This window comes from Danio rerio, chromosome 7 (genome assembly GCF_052040795.2).
Source record: "Danio rerio strain M-AB ecotype USA chromosome 7, GRCz13ab, whole genome shotgun sequence".
NCBI lineage: Eukaryota > Metazoa > Chordata > Actinopteri > Cypriniformes > Danionidae > Danio > Danio rerio.
The window spans coordinates 4,434,270-4,455,715 of NC_141027.1; the positions used below are offsets into that span (position 1 = coordinate 4,434,270).

At 41.6% G+C, this 21,446-nt stretch overlaps 2 protein-coding genes across 4 annotated transcripts; one reads left to right on the forward strand and one right to left on the reverse strand.

The window, feature by feature from the left end:
• Window positions 1-1,983: 1,983 nt before the first annotated feature.
• Window positions 1,984-14,750, forward strand: LOC147842944 (C-type mannose receptor 2-like). The gene is made up of 6 exons (XM_087260434.1): window positions 1,984-2,222; window positions 8,748-8,789; window positions 8,909-8,947; window positions 9,040-9,396; window positions 13,586-13,933; window positions 14,090-14,750. The coding sequence occupies exons 3-6, from the start codon at window positions 8,911-8,913 to the stop codon at window positions 14,449-14,451; spliced, it is 1,104 nt and encodes a 367-aa protein (XP_087116560.1). The 5' UTR covers window positions 1,984-2,222; window positions 8,748-8,789; window positions 8,909-8,910; the 3' UTR covers window positions 14,452-14,750.
• Window positions 2,741-5,612, reverse strand: LOC147842945 (uncharacterized). 3 transcript variants are annotated; one of them, XM_087260381.1, is made up of 10 exons: window positions 5,428-5,612; window positions 5,042-5,184; window positions 4,631-4,850; window positions 4,435-4,510; window positions 3,892-4,178; window positions 3,755-3,808; window positions 3,589-3,677; window positions 3,299-3,355; window positions 2,992-3,197; window positions 2,741-2,873 (listed from the first exon to the last, which is right to left on the reverse strand). In XM_087260381.1, exons 1-10 carry the CDS (start codon window positions 5,497-5,499, stop codon window positions 2,770-2,772), a joined length of 1,308 nt encoding a protein of 435 aa, XP_087116507.1. In that variant the 5' UTR covers window positions 5,500-5,612; the 3' UTR covers window positions 2,741-2,769. The 3 variants fall into 3 exon arrangements, with proteins under 3 accessions (XP_087116507.1, XP_087116508.1, XP_087116509.1); XM_087260382.1 differs by lacking the exon at window positions 5,042-5,184 and having other exon boundaries at window positions 2,743-2,873; window positions 4,631-4,749; XM_087260383.1 differs by lacking the exon at window positions 5,042-5,184 and having other exon boundaries at window positions 2,744-2,873.
• Window positions 14,751-21,446: the final 6,696 nt, after the last annotated feature.

Below are 21,446 nucleotides of genomic sequence, written 5' to 3' on the forward strand. Positions count from 1 at the left end.
GCAGGACGAGGAAACCCTTTCTTTCCTCATCACACAAAATTAGATCTGCTATGGTGGGTTGGAGTGAGGGTTGAGTTTAAATGTTTCATGCTGTGATGTGTGACTGAAGGGTCTAAAGGTTACCACTTTAATGGTAAGTGATATGGAGTTTGGTGGAGGTTATAATGGGGGTGGCTTAAGGTAATGTCATTTGTGGAAAGGGATGGACAGGCGTTGAGTTGGGGTCCACTTCTGTAGCCAGTGACCAAAGTTTCTGGAAAGAAAATGAGAGAGAGTCAGTGATTTGGTTTTGCAACCTGGCACGTATTATGCAGACATGATAAATTGACTAATGTCAAATAAGACATCTTAAAAGTAGCATTAAAGCTTAGAGAGTAGGAACGCCTTTGTCTATGCATTATATTGTTTCTTCCTCAACACAATAAATGAGAATCCTAGAGGTGGACCATTCGTCTCCCCATAGTATGGCGGCAGCGACTATTGGGTACAGTTTGAAGAAAGCTGATGAACAATGGTTTCTAGAGTGGAAATAGATTGAGGGGGCCATGTGGTGGCAACCAGTGGCCTCTGAGTACCCTTGGAACCCAACTGATGGGGTAGCACCAGTAAATAGACAAATATCTAATGGGGGTGCGAACAATCTCTGCAGAAGAAGGAACAGCCGTTCCATAGCTTAAGGAAGCAATCCATAAGCGGAGTTCATTGTGGGTGGGTTTTGAGAGAGAAATTGTGCCTTTTAAATCGTGACTTGTGGTAGGGAGCTGGAGTAGGCAAGTTTGAGGTAATTTGCACTGTGAATTTTAGGTGGCCGAGGATAGATAACAGTATGTGTTTAATTCAAGTCTCTTTCTTATAATACAAGATAAAGAGAAATTATTCAGCCAATTTTCTCTTTAGGAAGAGAAGCTTGGAATTTGAGCAAATCGAAGTTGATGCCTAGAAATTCGATAAATGTATTGGGTCCAGCCTTCTGCGAGCAGAATACCTAGATTGGCGAAAACCTTTTGGTGATCTCTAGGTGTTTGGCTGGAGGCAATGTGGGGGGGTGATTAGAATATCATCTAAAGTTGGATAAGGTGGGGGATTCTGCGATTGTTAGAAAGAAGCCAGTGATGGAGAATTTGCAAGTTGCACTGCTTATGGGACAAATGCGTGAAACCTTGAGTGGTGGGGCAGAGAATGGTCAAACATAAAGTGGTTGTCGATCTCTTTTTAAATAAGATGATCCACAATTTCTGGTTCAATCAGCAAAAGCTGACTGAATATTAGGATAGGAAGGGAGAGCTGAGGTGCCCGGGTGGAATCCATAGGTTAGACCTGAAATGAGAAAATCAGAAAAATTAGTGGTGAGAACGCAGTTCTCTAGCGAGGTGAGGAATCGACAGACAGATAGTGTTTTAAATGTTTTGGTAGACGTTCATTCCCCCCCAGGATAGTGGAGGGCCAAGGATATTGAGCATGGCTTGGCTGGTGATCTTAAAAATACCTCTTTGAAGTGGAGTAGGTGAAGTGATAAGTTTAAATTCCTGTGACATATTACGATCAGACTTCTATGATCGATGGATGCTTATTGTCATTAGGTGGGTAATTTTATTTTAGAAGTTAAATAGCTATTGGAAGTGGCAGGGTTTGTTTATTTATATGCATGTTTATTTATTTATGTTAGTTATTTGTTTAATTTATTTATTTATTTAACTTCTAAAATGATGTTGTCATTTAATTTGCACTTGAACAATACTTATTAAACTGTGTCAATTAAATGTTTACTATGGGCTTTACTTTAATCTGATTGATTAAATAACATTACATTTGGAATCTTAACATGAATGAAATCAGAAGCATAATTGGCCCAATTCATTCACAAAGTCTTTGCAACCAAGTCTGTTCATAACTATCGTAAGAGAGGGCGGGACCATCTCATGTTCTGACAGCTTGGATGGTGACACTTCTCTTTTCAGCTATTGGCTCAATGAAGTGTCAATCAAAAGGTCGGCAGCCATTTTGTTAGACCATAATACAAGTGTTTTTGTCTGAAAGATACTACTTTACTGAAAGCACTCCAGCAACAAGTTTGGATGACAGCAGTGTATCCATGTATGTTTATAAACATGTAACATGTTGTGGACTAAAGTTTTATGGATTGGATTGCTTTGATCTTTGCAGTCAAATCAGCCAGGCTGTTAAAATGTTATGGACCTGTGAACAGACAGCAAGCTTGAAAGGTGGGTTTATTTGGTTTGTTATAATCTCTGCTTGTTTACAGATTATAGGAGGACGTTGTCCATAGTGTTTGTGTCTTTAAAATGGTTTAAATTATTTTTTTATTTAAGAGAGTCTTGCTTTTCTAAAGACATAAGAAATATTTAGTCTTTTGGAGAGTAGTTTCTCCTTAAAGAGAGAAGTTTCCCCTTAAAGCATACTACGTTACCACAGGTGGACCGCGAAGAGCGGTGAGAGTTTGGCTTCATTGCAGTGGCTGAAGTCTCAGGGAGAGCAGGGCTCTGGTTGCAGTTGTAGATATTGTTGGTTATTTCCATATTGATGGGCTAAAAAGTGCAATGCTGTAAAAGCTTTTAGAGCTAAAGCTTTTTAGAAGCAGGAAGCTTTCTTCCAAACGAAGATAGTTGTAGAAAGGAAATGAGGATATATATAGTGATTTGGGATCCTTCGATTGGAGGATCATAATTAGTTAATGTGGACCAGCTGGGTAAATCATGAGCACATGCTCCTCTCGAAATTAGTTTAAAACTAAACTTCACTTAATGACACTTACCGAAATAGGCCATTGTCAAGGTCATTTATTGAGTACTTTGGCATTTTTCCTTTACCATCCTCTCCTTCGAAAAGCTGAGTCTCTATACCACTAATCATTTCTATAGTTAAAAAATTAGCAAAATTCCAATATGAAGACACCAAACAATCTGACCAGAACATATTAATTAACATAGCAAATGTTTTGTGATCAAAGGTATCAGATGCAAAAATCCTCACCGGTCAGAAATTCTTTACGCAGAGCTCCTGTGTCAACTCCAGCCTCTCCCAAGAATGTAACTTTTAAAGTATTGATTGGGGAGCTGAGCTTTTGACGCTTCCACAGTGACATACCTCTTTCTAAGAGGTTCATTCTGGACACACAGATACTAAATTCTTTAGTGGTGTCAACACGTGCAGCTATCCATCGCAGTACATCCTCTTCACTGTCAAATTGTAAAAAAAAATAAGAGTGTTTTAGACAGCATTGTGATATACCAGTTATTTTTAAAAGTACTTTATTAATTAAAATATTGCATACAATTACCATGACATTTCTTCTTTTTGTGGCTCCATTACATCAGGGCTTGGACAGTTAAGTGGACTAAAGAGAGAATGCAATCATTTACCAGTGAAAATGTAAACCAGTGGTTATGTAAAACAAACATTTTTGATTTAATAAGAAACTAATATGCACAATGCCACAAATGTCAACTGCTATGTACTGTAAACATAACTTGGAACATTCATAATCTTTAACTAACAGGACATAGGCAGCATATCACATAATGCACCACAAGATTACATTGTTGATTCTGTTCATAGCATTACCATTACCTATCTAAATCGCCACAAAAACTGGCATGTAGCTCCAACTCCATCACAGGAAAACTTTGCAGACAAACAGGACACTTTGCCTCTGTTGACTAAAAAGCATGTAATGATGTAAAATCCACATTAAAAGAAGTAAGAATAATGTCAACCCAAGCAACTGGGTGATTACCTTTTCTTCAGTAGCAGGAGATAAATCGGGTGAATCAGGAGGTAGATTGGACAGCTAGAAATAGACAAAACATTTGACATATTTCCACATGAATCTTACAGAATACTCATTAGGTTTATTTAAACAACTTATCTTACCTCTGGTTCTGAGTCTGTAAGTGTCTCATATTCAGCAGTGTTGCATTCCTTTATGTGCAGAGCAAGAATCTGTAGTGGCATAGATTTGAAGCATTTCTTACATTCAGCTTTAGGCATCTGAGAGAACTCCTGGGCATCAGATGGTAGTGGTGACAGGTCAAACTCATCTTGTAAAGGAACAATATACAACATTGTTTTTCCCCCTGCAGTTGCACTTCTAATTGTGCTGCCACTGTATCCTTCAGACTCCGGAGGAACTAAATTTAACCTTCGTCTTCCCTGTCCACCTGAATAAATAAAAATGCAAGTGCTACTTTGTTATTATAGTTCCTTCTAAGATTGTTTACAAAATGAAAAAAAAAACTACATATTAAAATAAACTGACAATAAAATTAATAATAAAGCAAGACTTTCATGCAATAATAACTCTAAAAATTATCTTCTTATGTTTTAAAATGTACATAAACAAATGAAATTCACAAAACTATTTGCACTGTGTGATAATGTAAAACAGGTCCCTTTGTGTTACTGCACAGATCATACCAGTTGCTTTGTACAGAAGCCAGCCTCCAGATGCTGACTTCATTTTTGGGTATGCATCACTGAACAGGCTAGAGACCTAAAATACACAGACAACTTCAGATTAGAAAATAATTATTGTTAATAATTATTAATACAGTTGTTGATAACTAATAGGCAAAGCTGTTTAATAAACGTATGGCGTATAAACATGCATCACCTGTGAATGTGTCAAGTCATCAGGCATAGTGACATTCCGTTTACCCAAGCCAGCTTGCAAAAGTTGCACCTCTTCAGCTGATGAAGGGACCATGTCTGTATTTTTACTCAAAAGAAACACTGAAAACACAAAAGGTTTCCATAGTTTGTTGAGCTTCGCTGGTCTGCTAAAGCTGGGTAGCCGTCTTTTTGAACCACGCTTAAAAAATCCAGGGAAAGACCTTCAATAAATTGAAAATAAAAATTACTAACGTTATTGAATTATATTTAATACATGGATATGTTTATTGGGAACACAACAAAACCTCAAAAATAGCCCCTAACTACTATCACTGTTCTATGTATAGTGTTAAAATGTATTATAAATAGAAAGTGTTGCTATTTGTTATTGTCATGACTGCAAAACTGAAACCTGGCCATCTCTTGGTCCACTGTTTGACTCTGTCCCGAGTGCTGACCCTGCTTTGTGCTGGTTTTCCCGAGCGACTGGTTAAGAATTTCAAGGATGTTATGTACAGCTGCAGATGCAGCATCTGCACCAAGATTAATGCCTTGCTGTAGAATATAAAGACCAGTTTGATACCTGCACTACAATGACACGTCCTTACATACAACAAGTATAACTGTATAATACAGCAATCTACCTAAAATTAAAACAATTAAACTACATGACATAACATCAGTGCACTGCAAACTTGTGAATAACAACAATAACCCGCAAAATAACTTGCACACTGTACATGAATAAAACTTTTATTGTTGTTATTGATAAACGTTACTTTAGCAACACGAACTTACTTCAAGCTGCCCTGAGGGACAAGCTGAGGTGGAAGATGATGGCACCGCTCCGTGTCTCTCCCGGGAGGTCATCTTTAGAAACTAAGAGACGACCGTAGGTAAAATGCTAACATTAATACTTAACATAAAGCACGACGTATTGCACACCGCAACAACTTTCCGATATGCGCGCCACTGACGTCACCGTCTGTGCTTCCGGGTCAGAGAGCAACTGTCCATCAAAAGCTCATTAGCCAATCAGTGTAGATCGCTGTTAAGCCCGCCCCCACGAGAAGTTTGTGCCAAAACAGCAAACGAAAATTTACGAAGCGTAAGCGAAAACTGTGGCAACGCATTCAAAATCCATGATTCACGAAAACGATTCTTTGAAAATCATTAACAAAGAATGAAGCATATTTGAAGAGCATGTTAAATTCGTGCGACTGAGTTCATATTTTTGTTTTCATTGTGTTTTTCTTCTTTTTGCAGTGGCATATTTTTGATCGTTTCTTGGAAAGTTACGTTTAGTTTTAGAAAGTTACGTTCATTCTTATTGGCACAAAAATTATTCCATAGTCTATCACCCACAAACAGACAGGCTGGTGGAAAGATTTAATCGCACGCTTAAATCAATGATCCGTAAATTCGTTCACGAGGACGCGAAAAATTAGGATAAGTGGTTGGAGCCCTTATTATTCGCTGTGCGGGAGGTTCCCCAAGCCTCCACAGGGTTTTCCCCCTTCGAGCTTCTCTACGGCAGACAGCCCAGAGGGGTTTTGGATGTTGTTAGAGAGTCTTGGGAGGACGAGCCTTCTAATAGTAAGAATGAAATTCAATATATCCTGGACCTCAGAGCAAAACTCCACACACTGGGGCGGCTCTCTACAGAGAATTTGCTTAAGGCTCAGGATGACCAACGCCGGCGATATGATAAGGGCACTAAACTCCGTAAATTTTCACAGGGAGATAAAGTACTTGTACTGCTACCCACTTCTAACTCTAAATTACTCGCCAAGTGGCAAGGGCCGTTTGTGGTCACACGACGAGTCAGTGATCTCGATTACGAGGTGGTTCGTTCGGACAGGGCTGACTCGCGTCAGATTTATCACATTAATCTGCTTAAGCAGTGGAGGGAGCCGGAGGACGTGGCGCTGGCTACGCTTGTTACTAGCGAGGATGACCTGGGGCCGGAGAGCTCCGGCCGAGAACGGCCGAGCGCTCTGGTCACCGGGGGTGATCATCTCTCAGCGAGCCAGCTCCTCGACATCCGGCACCTCCAACGTGAATACTCTGACGTGTTTTCGCCCCTGCCCGGTCGTACTAACCTGATTCAGCACCATATCGAGACCGAACCGGGCGTGGTCGTTAGGACCCGGCCGTATCGCCTACCTGAACACAAGAAAAAAGTGATTTAGGAAGAATTGAATAATATGTTGAAAATGGGAGTAGTAGAAGAATCCCACAGCGACTGGGCCAGCCCGATTGTCTTGGTACCTAAGACGGACGGCTCGGTCCGGTTCTGTGTGGATTATCGCAAGGTGAATGCTGTGTCGAAATTCGACGCTTATCAAATGCCGCGTATTGACGAGTTGCTCGACCGGTTAGGTGCTGCTCGATATTACTCGACATTGGATTTAACGAAGAGCTATTGGCAGATCCCCTTATCTCCAATATCCCGCGAAAAAACAGCCTTCACTACGCCGTTTGGATTGCACCAATTTGTGACGCTTCTGTTCGGGCTGTTTGGGGCGCCGGCGACGTTCCAGCGCCTGATGGACAAAATACTCGGCCCTCACGCAGCATATGCCGCTGCTTATTTAGACGACATCATCATTTACAGTAATGATTGGCAGCGGCATATGCAACATCTGTGGGCGGTATTGTCGGCGCTGAGACGGGCCGGGCTCACGGCCAACCCACGGAAGTGCGCAATTGGGCGAGTGGAGGTAAGGTATCTGGGCTTCCACTTAGGTCACGGGCAGGTGCAGGTGGAGAGGTAAGCATGATCGAATACCCAATAAAGGGGGAGAGCATGCTCAGAGCCCGGCGGCTAATCAGCAGGCCAATCCGAAATAATAAGCAACACCTGTTTATTCTAGTGATTGGGCCGGAGAGACACCCGTCTTAAGGAGAACGGGAGGAACAGTCGAGAGAGAGAGCTGAACGACGGCCACAGAGTGGGAGCTGTCCTGTGCAGTTGATAAGAAAATAAAAAAATCTGTTACTTACCTCAACGCCGACCCTGTCTTCTTCTTCCCACACAAAGAACCTTTGTTACAATTACAATAAAAGAATTTTACAAATACGTCTGGCAACACTGGTCTCTGATGATTAGACATGCTTATATAGCAATAAGAAACTAAATACACTTGACATGAGATACTTTGCTGTTTAAACCACTAAATGTTTTAATCAAGATTTAAATAGAAAGAAGATAATAATTACTCATGTCTAAGGTTAACGATCTGTTGTAGGGCTTGACACAAAAGCACACTGTTCTTCACTGACATCATGAGAAAACAGCAACAGGAAACACAAATGAGGACAGATAAACACAAATTATCATTGATCATCAGACCAGGATGTTTCCTGTGTCTTCAAGAAGGATTATTATTATGACAGCTCTGATACAGATCATTTGATCTTTTCTGTTCTCTTGATAGAACCAGCAGGTCTTTCAGATGAACTTTTTTTTTTTTTTTTTTTTTTTGGCTTGAGCCGTAAATGTTTTCTTCCCATCCCAGATTTCTCGCATTATAATCCATTTTGATTTAACTGACATCAGTTTTGTGATCAAGCTTGTTTAAGCACTTGAAGAATGTCTCAGTAGTATGTAATATACAGTAGTCAGTGTTTAAGGTTTGATAGACATACGTGGAGCCTGTATCATATTACTTGTCAAAACAAATGGGGTAACAGTTACTGGACAAAACCAAATCAGTCTGACCAGGGGTCAACACAGTCAAACTAGTGTTGCTGTCAAGGCATTGGATTCAACTTAATTTGCATCAGCTCTGGGTTTAGACAGCCGTGTTTATCGATGTAATCAGTTAGGCTTTATGGTTTACCTTCAGCTGATTAAGGTATAGTCATACCTAATGAACTAAACAATAAAACATAAAAAATAAATTTAAAAAAAGAAAAACGCTGATACAAGACCCAGATTAAAATTTACCCTTTTTTTATTAATTAATTGAATCATTCATGTTTACAGATTAAATGTCATGATGCAAATAAGGGAAAATGGTGGTGTAAAAGCACACATAGAGGAAGTGAAACAGGGTTTTAGAAAAATAAACAAATTTTGAAATGTGACTAGAATAATCAGTCTGAATCTGCAGACAGAAACATCCGACTGAGGACAGAAACACACCAGCTCTGAAGTAAGAACACACATCTACTGTCTTTAACCAATATTTTTTTTATCATTGTAATACTTTATCATTGTAATGCTGTTTTATTAAATACATATTAAAGTGAGTTATTTAATGTGTTTCTTCAGAAATGGCTCAAACTCTATATTTCCCTCTTCTCCTCATTGGTGAGTGTGTTTGTAGTTTTATTTATGGTTTATAGTTTCATTAGGTTTGACTCTGTTCTGAAAATCATTAAAGCAAAGTGTCTCTTTCACAGCTCTCTGCTCCATATCTGAATGTGTTCAGCGTCAGTATCACTTTATAAATGAGAAGAAGAACTGGACTGAAGCTCAGAGATACTGCAGAGAGAAATACACAGATCTGGCCACTGTTGACAACATGAATGATACGATCCAGCTGATGAAGAGTGTGAATGATGAACATAATGATAATATTTGGATTGGTCTTCAGAAGACGAGTGTTTATAAATGGCATTGGTCTTCAGGTGATCCTGTGCTCTTTCTGAACTGGACATCTGGAGAACCAGCTTGCAGTGATAATTGTACTATGATGAGAAATGGACAGTGGTTTATTGCGCCATGTAGTAACACCTCATTCTTCATCTGCTACAACAGTGAGTACAAACACTACAGTGACAAACATTTATTAAATAAAAGACGCTTCAAACAGACACTTAAATGTCAAAATAGTAAAATGCTAAAATGTGAACTGCAAATTAAGTCAAGTATTTTTCTAAGTAAAATCTTCATTGTAATGTTGTGACAGATATTTCTAACAAACCTATTAATAGTAATGCAAACAGAAAATGAGATGTTGATGTAGCTGTCAATCTAAAGGCTTTTATTTTCCTTCAAATGTTTTGTTGTTTTTTTTGGAAAGATATTTTGGTTATAAATCATTTTATATGATATTATTGTTATTTCGTAAATTATGGTATTCGAAATTGAATAAAAGTGACACCTACAGGTGATACAGAGGTAGTTTTAGTTTACTGTCACATGGTCTTGTTAAGGCTGATTTATACTTCTGCATCAAATGCCGGCGTATGCTACGGCGCTGACGCATAGCCCTTCGCCGTGACCGTCGCCGTCACTGACGTGCACCTCTCAAAAAATGTAACTACACATCACAACGACGCGTAACGTAAGCTCTTTGATTGGTCGGCTTGGTAGCGCTGACGAGTCTGGGCGGGACCGAGAGCCACGCGAATGGCGCGAGCCTGACGGAGCGATTGTTTACAAGTGTGGAGTCTCGTGAAGGAGCTCCGGATGGAAAGTTTTGTTTTGTGTTTACCTCATAGTTAAAGTTGTTGCACGTCCGCCGGTTCCTGCCTCAAAAAGAGCGAATTTGAGCCACTTGTACATCCAGGAAGTGTTCAGGAAAAGCAAAACAACAGCGAAGAAACTCGACACAGAGGAACATTTACACCTCACTGCCCACTAGCGTTTCGGAAGTGTTAATGCAGACCGACAGACAGCGCGCAGAAGTATAAATGCACAGCCACGCGCGTTGCATGCGCCATGGGTTACGCCGGTCACTTGACGCAAAAGTATAAATCAAGCTTTAGCCGTGTGATTATGCGTTAAACGGAAAGTTAATAGGTGCGTTCGACTTCATGCAGCGCTGCTCAGATCGATCCAAATCTGTCTTAAAGATTCAAAAGTTTCAAAACAATTCACTTTTCATCCCATCTCTATCCTGAACACATCATGCTTATTAAAAGACTACCAATATTGTACTGCAGTGTCATCTTTTGTTAAATAATCTGGTTATAAAGGTTAGCTTGTTTGCACAGGTTTATTTCCAACTTTTTTATACAGACTATTTACTGCATTCATCTCCATGAACGATTTAAATTATATATTTTAGTGTATATTTTAGTGAATAACCTAATTATGAACTCAAATAAGTCTTACAGTCTTTAAATAAATAATCATCATCATTGGTCCTGCCACCCAAAAGCTCTCTTAACAATTTAAAGGGGTGGTCCAGAATGTTATTTTTAAGGCTTGGTTGTGTTAATAAGATGCAAAGCAATGTGTGCTCATGTTTAACTTGAAGGAAATCGTGTTATTTTTTCATAAATCTCACTTTGATTATACACAGCTACTCAGCTAACATGAAAACGACTGTCATATTTCCTAGTTTCTCTAAAAGGCCCACCCTCAAGTGACTCTGATTGGTCATCATCATAATATGCTGTGATACGCCGATCGGCTTCACGTCACGCCCTGACAAGCACGCGCGTTTTGTGTAAACAGTCAGTCAGTCAGTCAGTCAACACGTGTCTGTAACGAGTGAAAATGGGATGCGGCTCCTTTAACTGTTTCTGTGCCTTTTAGTGTGTTTATGCGTGTATACGATGAAGTATTTGTAACACGAGAAGCGCATGTGCGCGGGAGAGATTTTTATTGTTCTTTTTCTCTCATGCTCGGATTAAGTTATTTTCTGTGGTGACAGAATAAAGCACAAGATGTGAGATGAGACCTTTGTGAGCCTGGATTGATTTGTTTTTGATGTTACACTCCAGTTGGGAAATCATTGCTGTATTTTTTTAAATCAATGCGTTACAGGACGTCTTTCATGCATATGCGGAATATGCCTGTGTAAGTAACATGAATCGTTCACATATCTTTTGCGACTTTATTGTCCGAGTTGTAAAACGCATAGCATAGCTGCCTATAGAGAGAAATTCTGCCGTCTCACACTGAGAGACGCAGGTGCTGGCCAAGAGTGCGTGTATGTGTATGTGTGTGTGTGCGTTTACAGCCGTTTGATAAATATGGATTTGTAACGTTAGCTAAGTCGTTAGCGGTTACCATAATTTCCCGTTGTTTACATCTTTGCTACAACACACCGTTAAAGTTAGACACTGTACATGTCATGATCAATTTTAACAAATAAAAACACTTACAGGTCATGACTCAGAGTTCACAGCGTCTCCTTGCTCCATCTTTGAGGAGATTTTAACTGAATCCAGCACTGAACTGGGAGAGATTCTGGAAGCTGTGTTTTGTCAAATCATGCTTACTGTGTATTTTATAGTTCTCTGGAATATAATTAATATTGAACTGTAAGCACTTCTGTGTTTGGGTCGTGTCATTTGGAAGCCCAACAACAGAAACAGAACAGCTCTGTGGAAACAGCAGGATGGCATTTCTCTCTCTGCAGTAACGTTACAGCGCCTCTGGCCACGGCCTTTACCTGCGCAGTGTGGGATGCGCAATAACGAACTTTTGTGATCTCACAGGGGGCGGAAGTATTTTTTGTAGTCCCCAAAATTCGTTAATTGTAGGCGTTGCTAAGCTAACTCTGTACAAATCAAGGTCTCCCTTTGCATTAAACTTTGAATATTTTACATTCAGAGATGCTGTTTATGTTCACACAGCTACATTACACATCAACTGAAGTTTAAAATATAATATCGTAGTGGACCACCCCTTTAAGTTAAAGAACTATTTTATTAAATAATTATAAAATGGTTTTATTATTATAATATAAATATATATTTTATTTCCTGTCTAGCAGTTTAAAGGCTACCTGCTCTTTCTGGGAAACTTCTACATCGCTCACTTATTTTACTTTTTGTTCTTGTCAACACAATCTTTTCGGATTAAAATGCTTTTTTGAAAATTCATTCATTATCCAAAATAATCTCATTTATTAAGACCTAATCAAAACACCTTGTTTTGCTTTTTACGCTGTAAATTTTTATATCTATAAATGTACATATAAGTAAACCCTTTTTTAGCATATTCAAACAAGAAGTATTAGCCTAAAGATTGATGTTTAACTCCTAGAATTTATGCTTATTGCTTTTTATTTAATAGACCTGTTAGTTTTCATGTTTATATTAACCTCTCATTTCCCTCATGCATTTGTTATATATTTTATTCATAATTCTCTCTTATTGTTTAAAAAGGAACTATAGTTTGTAGAGACTGTATTCTGTTTTATTTGTAAATGTTTTGTTGTTATAAATAAAAATAACAAAAGAAATATGATGACGCCATGTGATCGGTCATCATGACTGCTGCAACTTTGAGTCCCGAAGTGTCCAGCTGTCCAACTTGACGGCTCCGTTTTCAACTCCGCCCCGCCTGCGCTCGGCTAATCTCGTTGATCCCCGGCTGCAGCTGAGCTTCATGTCGAACGCACCTAATATGAGCAGTTGACACAAGCAGTGATATTCTTTTGTAAAGAAAAAAAAAAGTATGATTCTATATAAAAGAAGAACAAACTAAAAACATCTCAATGACTCCTAGACTTTGATTAGAAGATAAACAAGGTATGTTGTTTTTTGTTTGTGTTCTACCAGCTGATTTGTGAAGTTAAAAACAGTGTATATTAATGCTGGTTTGATAAGAAACAAAACTGTTTCTATAGTTTTTAATTACTTCCCCCTTTTTATGGTGTCATCATGTAAAATGTTAAGATATTGTGTCCCTTGGGTGTCACGTTGTTCCAGCGTTGTCAAAATAACATGAAGCTGTCATGATGATGACGATGATAACTATAGAGACATTAAACTTTGAGACATCAGTTGAAGCGTGATGCTTTTATTCAGAAGAAAGCATTCAGGACCTGTTAAAGTTGAATTATAATCTTTTAGACTTTAGTTTGACCTAAAACAATAATAATCGCAATTTCCATAATCTATATGTGTTGATAAGAACTCAGCTACTCTGTAACACAGGCTTAAATTAATCTTTCACCTCTGCTTCTGTTTACACCCCAAATCATAAACCAAATTAAGAATATTGATTATAATAATGTTTTTTTTTAAATTAATTTTCTTATAGTGAGCAGAGGACTGGTGTTTGTCTATCAGATGATGAACTGGACAGCCGCTCAGAATTACTGCAGGCAGAATCACACTGATCTCGTCACTGTGAGGAACCAGAATGAGAATCAACAGCTGGAGAAGTTCATTAGTGACAGAAACTCATCTGGATCTGCAGTCTGGATCGGTCTGTTCAGAGACACATGGCAGTGGTCAGATCAGAGTAACTCCTCATTCAGATACTGGGCTGCTACTCAACCTGATAATCAGGGAGGAACTGAAAACTGTACAGTGATCACTCAGAATGTTAAGAGACGTTGGAATGACATCTCGTGTGATAACCACTTTACTTTTGTGTGTCATGAAGGTGAGCAGATCCTCTAAACACACTCAATCCATCATCAGCTCCAGATCTCTTAAAGTTGACTCTACATGTCTGACATGTCAAATTCCTCCACAGTGTTTGTTCTGCATGTTGTTGTTGATCAGTCTCTCTCTAGTTTCTGCTTTGTTTTGTGTCCAGATAAACTGATTGTGATCCAGCAGAATCTGTCGTGGTCTGAAGCTCTGAGATACTGCAGACAGCATCATGTGGATCTGGTCTCGGTTCAGTCAGTAGAGATGCAGTATAAGGTGATGAACGTGGTTAAACTGGCGTCTACTGAGGCGGTGTGGTTGGGTTTACGTCACTCCTGTGCTTTGGGCATCTGGTTCTGGGTGAGTGGACAGACCGTGTGCTATCAGAACTGGGCTCCAGGGAACGGCACATCAGAGGAGGACTGTGAGCCCACAGTGAGATCTGGAGCAGTTCAGTCTGGAGGAAATCAGACCTGGATCAGCCGTCCTGAAAATAAACCACTCAACTTCATCTGCAGAAATTATTAAAAGTAAAAGACCGCTGTATGTTTCAAATAATTAATATTTAATTTGTCATACTATTATGATATAGTGTGTTTATTTATAGTGTATAATGAAAAACTGTCATTTCAAGATCTTCTGTATGTAACATTTCTTTTAGTCAAATATGGATTTAAGGTACCTTTCAAATTTTAGTCATTGTCTTCTGGAAAAAAATGTCTCTAAAACATTTGACTGTTCAATGAAATTTCAGTCAATTAGAAAGTAGAATATAATGGAACAAGTATGTACCATTACACTAAAAAATAAACAATTTGTGTTAATTGATTTCATGAGCTATTGGTTTTCTGGTGGTTTGATGACTTCCCTTTAACTACTGCATATTTTCATTACAATTTCATTACTGTTTCGTTACAGTTTTAAAAAGTTATTGTAAGCATCATACTCTTAAAGGGCCATGAAACCCCCTCGTTTCAGCAGTGTGTTTTCACACCTCTACTTTGGAAAAAGTCAGAAAAGTGGGCGTGTCCAGCTCTGTTTAGGGGGGAGTGTCGGAGGAAGAAAAGTGGGAGGGTGTGGGAGTGTCTATTTGGGCACGCGCGAGTCAAAATACACACACATACAGGAGAAAGTGATGGTTTTTAACCTACATGGACATCTGTAGTCGAATTATTTGCCAAATTATTAAATGTTGGACTTTAACTGCAGTTTGGCTCTTTCATTCAGGGAATTCATTCATGTCTCTCGCAACACACGAGATATTTGATTCAAGGAGCTGCTGTAAGCGTGTATTTTTCATGCAATGTTTTATACCGCACGGCGAATAAGAGAAAAAAAACTCCGCATTTCCCAGAAACTTAGATGCACACGACAGGTAGTGTCAGAAAGCCGCGCGTGTTATTCCGGTCACTAAATGCGGTAAAAATCCTACACGAGGTTAAAGTTTGGTTGTGGTGCTAACATGTTTACACTCGGTGCAATAGTTTGTTAGATACGAACAAATTGAATAAACAAAGAGCACTGGTCGCTCACTTACCAAATCTGTAGAGACAGGACAATCACCAGCAACTAGAGCTGCGTCTTTATGAAGAGAAGACTACAAGCGAATCCGGATCTCAGCGTTTGCAGATGAGAACAGCTCTCAGGTAAACAATGTTCCTCCTTAGACACGTAAGTTATTGTTGTCGAGCGTCGCGTACACTGTTAATCCACACGTGACTCCAGCTGAGCTCTTACAGAGAGAAAATGAAAACGAAACTTAACTGCAGCAAACTATAAAAGCAACACTTCACGCTTGTTTTGCCAACACAACGTGGCGTCTCTGTCCTAAAAACACGGTGATAGTAATGAATATTAATGAAGTTGCACAATAGAGCGCGCTGATTGGTTTGAACCAAGCCTTACTCATGCATTAATGCATCACACTGTAAGACGTAATAAGACTCACTCTGGCACAGACGCCCGTCTGCACGTTGGAATACACACTATTATCTCATGAGCATGACGCAGCTTCAAAAATTCGTTTCAAACCGGAAGTATGAATTTGCTTGAAATAACGCAAAAACAACCAATTTACACTTTTTAGTGAAATATAGGTGTCCTAATAGTTTTTAGCAGTGTGGGACACATATACCACTGTCAACAGCTCAAAACATGTGTTTTGGTGTTTCGTGACCCTTTATTATCATGCATGTCTCCATAAAATGCAATTTATTTTTCAGATTGCCAATAAGAGTTACTTAATCTTGCAACATGTCTGCATATTAAACTGTTCATAGGAATATTCAACAACAGCTCAAATAAACTCATTTAAACATGGCTCATTCCAACATAATGCTCATTCCCCATCTAGGGAACTTCAAAACTGCGTCTAACCAGAACGCTAGGGGGAACACCTCTTTTATACGCGTCTTGAAGCACATGTGAAATCAATCTAATGTAATTAAGCAGGTGTCGTCAGACCAGAGAGTATAAAAGCCTGTACTGAGCATTCAGTATCAACTTCTTGCTTTCAAGAAGCACGCACGTGAAAATACACCCTCTTTCTGTGAATTTTCATTACTGACTTGCATACACAAAATACAAAAAAACTGACAACTTACTTTTTTGTTTTGATATGGCAGAGAAAAGCTTTAAACGTTGTGTGCCTCCATGCCCTCGCTTTTTTTACGGCTGGTGACTCACATGATTTGTGTTAAGAGTGTTTGGGAGAGGAGCATGCCCTGGCAGCATTTGAGAATGCTGACTGTGGGCACTGTGACGCTCTCTCCCGCAAAGTGCTGCGTAGTAGGAGGGAGTTTTTTAACAAAGCTCCCGTGGCGCGTTCTCCTCGCGGTTCAGGTCCCGCTAGTGCTGAGGCTGAGCGTTGACTTCGGTCGTGGGGTTCGCAGCTAGATCTGGCGGATGAGATGAAGACAGACTCTGTCCTTTCTCTTTCTGGATCCGTGAGATCTAATCCTCCTTCGGGAGCGTCAAAAGCACGCTCTGCGGTTTCTTCTGCTCCTCGTGGGAGGGCGGCGTCCTCCGTTTCCGAGGAAACAGAGACGCCGCAGCAGCAAACGCAAAGAGGGTCGGGGAATCTGCCGCCCCAGTCAGTGGAATGTGAGGAGTCAGTGGAGGTGATTTCACGTGCTGCTGACAGGTTTGACGTAATAGAGTGACAGCCAGCACATGAGCAGCAGGAGCTGCGTCTGACAGGAATGCTGGATGAGAGAGAATTACCCAGCAGAGTAGATCCTCCACTGAGGGACCTCCCCTTTTGCCCCGAGCTACATGAGGCTGTTTCGAGATCATGGAAAAATCCTTATTCAGCACGTTTAATGACACAGAAAACGGTTATTTATTCAGCAGTTCGTGGGCTTAGGGAAAAAGCATGTAAAGAAATGCCTTTAATAGAAGAAGATTTAGCGCGTCATCTGCGTCCAGATTTAAAATCTGCAAGGGTCCCTCCTTTGTTGTCTAGACCATTAAGAATAACATCAGGTCTTGTCAGCAAAGCATTTATGACGGCTGGTCAGTCTGTCGGATGCCTGCACACTATGTCAGTGTTGCAGGCATATCAGGCTGACCTAATTAAAGAGTGCCTAGATGGTGGGGGAGCAACACCTGAACAGCTTCGAGAAGCTCTTCGGGCATCAGATTTAGCTTTAAGGGCTACTAAAGAGGCGGTCTCTAGTTTGGTGCAATCTATGGCCACCCTGGTGACTACTGAGCGGCACCTCTGGCTGACACAAGCAGAGGTGTCAGAAACAGACAGAGCTATTTTCCTGGACGCTCCAATATCGAGCTCAGGGCTCTTTGGCAACGCCGTCGATCACGTCGCCGAATCCTTTGACCGAGTCAAAAAACGCTCTAGCTCCCTCGGGGACTTTCTTCCCCCAAGACCAAAAAGTCAAGGGGCTGTTAAAAGACAGCCCCAGCCGTCAACCAGCTCCTCATACCATGCGGTACAAAAGGAGAGCGTGGCTTCCCGGGCTTCCCCTCAGAAAAAGAGGGCCTGGAGAGCACGCTCTCAGCCTGAGAGGCTGGTACCCCTAGCACATTTTCTGGCAGCGTGGAAACACCTGCCGATGGTGTCTCAGTGGGTCCTGTTCACAGTGGAACATGGCTACAAAATACAGTTTTGTGCACGCCCACCTCACTTCAATGGTATTACACCCACCGTAGTGAAGCCAGAACAGGCTCTGGTTATGGAACAGGAAGTACTGGCTCTAATAAAGAAAGGCGCAATAAAGTGTGTTCTCCCACTCGACAGAGAGTCAGGGTTTTACAGCCGGTATTTTATAGTTCCCAAAAAGGATGGGGGATTGCGTCCCATATTAGATCTGAGAAATCTTAATCGGTCCGTCGGGGCCCTCAGGTTCAGAATGTTAACCATCAAAAACGTGGTGTCACTAATTCAGTCCGAGGACTGGTTCGTGACAATAGACCTGAAAGACGCATACTTCCATCCTTCCCCAACACAGGAAATACCTGAGGTTCGCTTTTGGGGGCGAAGCGTTCCAGTATCGGGTTCTTCCATTCGGCCTAGCTCTGTCACCTCAAACCTTCACCAAAATAGTCGAAGCGGCACTAGCTCCACTTCGTATGCAGGGTATACAAATCCTAAACTACATAGACGATTGGCTAATTCTAGCTCAGACTCACGATATGGCAGTTCAGCATCGAGATGTCGTTCTCACCCATATTAGAAGGTTGGGGTTTCGGTTGAACACCGCAAAAAGTGTGCTTGTTCCAGCCAGGACGACCATTTTTTTAGGTGTGCTATGGGAATCCATGACGATGCGAGCACGTCTGTCCCCGCCACAAATCGCTTCGATTCAGTCAGCCATACACAGAGTCAAACTAGGCCAGTTCATCACTGTGAAACACTTTCAGAGGTTGTTGGGTCTCATGGCAGCAGCAGCCAGCGTAATTCCGTTCGGTCTGCTGTACATGAGACCCCTGCAGTGGTGGCTCAAATCCAGGGGGTTTTCCCTCAAAGGGAACCCTTTCCGCATGATCAAGGTCTCGCGGCGCTGCCTTCGAGCCTTAAGTATGTGGAAAATGCCCTGGTTCCTGTCCAAGGGCCCAGTGTTGGGGGCTGTCTGTCATCGTGTTATGCTTATGACAGATGCTTCTCTAGCGGGCTGGGGAGCAACCCTGAGGGGGCTTCCCGCAGCGGGACGATGGGGAGAACATCATCGTTACTGGCACATAAACTGCCTGGAGATGATGGCCGTGTTTCTGGCCTTAAAACACTTTCTCCCAGATCTAAGGGGCCATCATATTTTAGTCCGCACGGACAACACATCGGTGGTCTCTTACATCAACCATCAGGGGGGTCTGAAGTCTCGAATGCTATGCAAACTAGCACATCGGATCCTCCCGTGGGCCCAGAACAAAATTCTGTCCATCAGGGCAATGTATGTCCCGGGCCATCTAAACATGGGAGCAGATCTCCTGTCGAGGCAGGGGGTGAGATCCAGGGAATGGAAACTTCACCCCGAGGTGGTGGAGACCATTTGGGAAAGATTCAGAAAAACGCAGGTAGACCTGTTTGCTTCCCAAGAGACCACGCAATGCGTACTGTGGTTTTCTCTCTCGCATCCAGCCCCTCTGGGACTGGATGCCATGGTTTAGACATGGCCGAGGCTACGTCTGTATGCTTTTCCCCGGTCACTCTGCTTTCAGGAGTCCTGGAGAGGGTCCGTCAAGACGGAGTACAGTTACTGCTTGTAGCCCCATTTTTGCCTACCAGAATTTGGTTTTCGGACCTCATAGCCCTGCTGGCGGGTCTCCCGTGGGAGATCCCCATCAGGAGGGAACTTCTGTCCCAGGCGGGAGGAATGATACTTCATCCCCGACCCGACCTATGGAAACTGTGGGTGTGGCCTCTGAAGGGGCCCACCTCATAGAGTATGGACTGTCAACCGAGGTTGCTCAGACCATTCTAAGCTCCAGGGCTCCCTCCACAAGGAAGCTTTATGCCCTAAAATGGGCTCTCTTTTCAGCTTGGTGCAGAGAAATCCAGCTGAACCCAGTTAGCTGTCAGGTAGCCTCAGTGCTGGAATTTCTCCAAGATCGCCTGTCTGCTGGGTTAGCTTGTAACAGTTTTCCTGTTACTATTTGAAATATATACCTGTAGTAGCTATCTCACCCATTAGAGGGCGATCTATATACATACATTTCTAAATACACATGATACAATATACATTTCTAAATACACATGAATCTCTGAAAGTTGTTTTGTGGTCTCTCAATTTCTTTAATGTAGCTTCAAAAAAAAGTAGTTGTTACAAGCTGCATCCACTCTGAGAGTGTACGTGTCAGCTATAGTGGCTTACAGTTCTCCCCTAGATGATGAGTCACTAGGACAGCATCCGCTAATGCGTCGCTTCCTTCGTGGAGCCATAAGGCTAAGGCCTGTCAGCACACACAGGGTACCGACATGGGATTTAACATTGGTGCTCGAGGGCATCTGTGTTCCCCCATTTGAGCCACTGCAGGAGGCGTCAGATAAGTTTATGACACTAAAAACAGCTTTCTTATTAGCTATTTCTTCCTTTTTTAAAAAAAAAAAGGGTTGGTGACCTCCAGGCTTTGTCGGTTGCACCTTCATTTCTGGAGTTTGCTCCAGGCATGTCCAAAGCCTTTCTTATTCCCAGTCCGGGGTATGTGCCTAAGGTGCCCACTCATGTGGCGAGACCTGCTGTGCTACAGGCCTTTCACCCGCCCCCATTTCAGTCGTCGGACCAAGAGAAGTTAAACTTACTCTGCCCAGTTAGGGCTCTGAATACATATGTTAACCGGGTTATCAACTGGAGAAAGAGTGAACAGTTACTGGTCTGCTTCGGACCCTCAAAGAGGGGGAGTCCGGCGAATAAGCAGACAATAAGTAATTGGATAGTTGAGACTATCTCAATTACCTATCAGGCTGCTGGACGTCCTGCACCTAAATTTGTTAAGGTCCACTCCACAAGGGCTGTAGGGGCCTCCAAAGCTGCCTCCAAAGCTTCTATTTCGGGCTCAGCCCTTTCTGACATTTGTTTGGCGGCAGGATGGTCGACACCACATACATTTGTGGGTCACTATCAACTCGATGTAGACCCCTCACCAGGGTCCTCTATTCTCACTGCGTAGTGTGCGTTCACAGTCAGCAGTGAGTCTGGCCTAGTGGGTATTGCGTTCCCCTAGCGTTCTGATTAGACGCAGTGTTGAAGTTCCCTAGATGGGGAACGTCTCGGGGTACGTATGTAACCATAGTTTCCCGAGAGGGAACGAGACACTGAGTATTCCGCCATACTCTCTTCTGCCTGTTACTTCTTTCAGGCAAATTCGAAGTTGATACTGAATGCTCAGTACAGGCTTTTATACTCTCTGGTCTGACAACACCTGCTTAATTACATTAGATTGATTTCACATGTGCTTCAAGATGCGTATAAAAGAGGTGTTCCCCTAGCGTTCTGGTTATACGCAGTGTCTCGTTCCCTCTCGGGGAACTATGGTTACATACGTAACCCGAGACGTTCTTTTCTAATTTC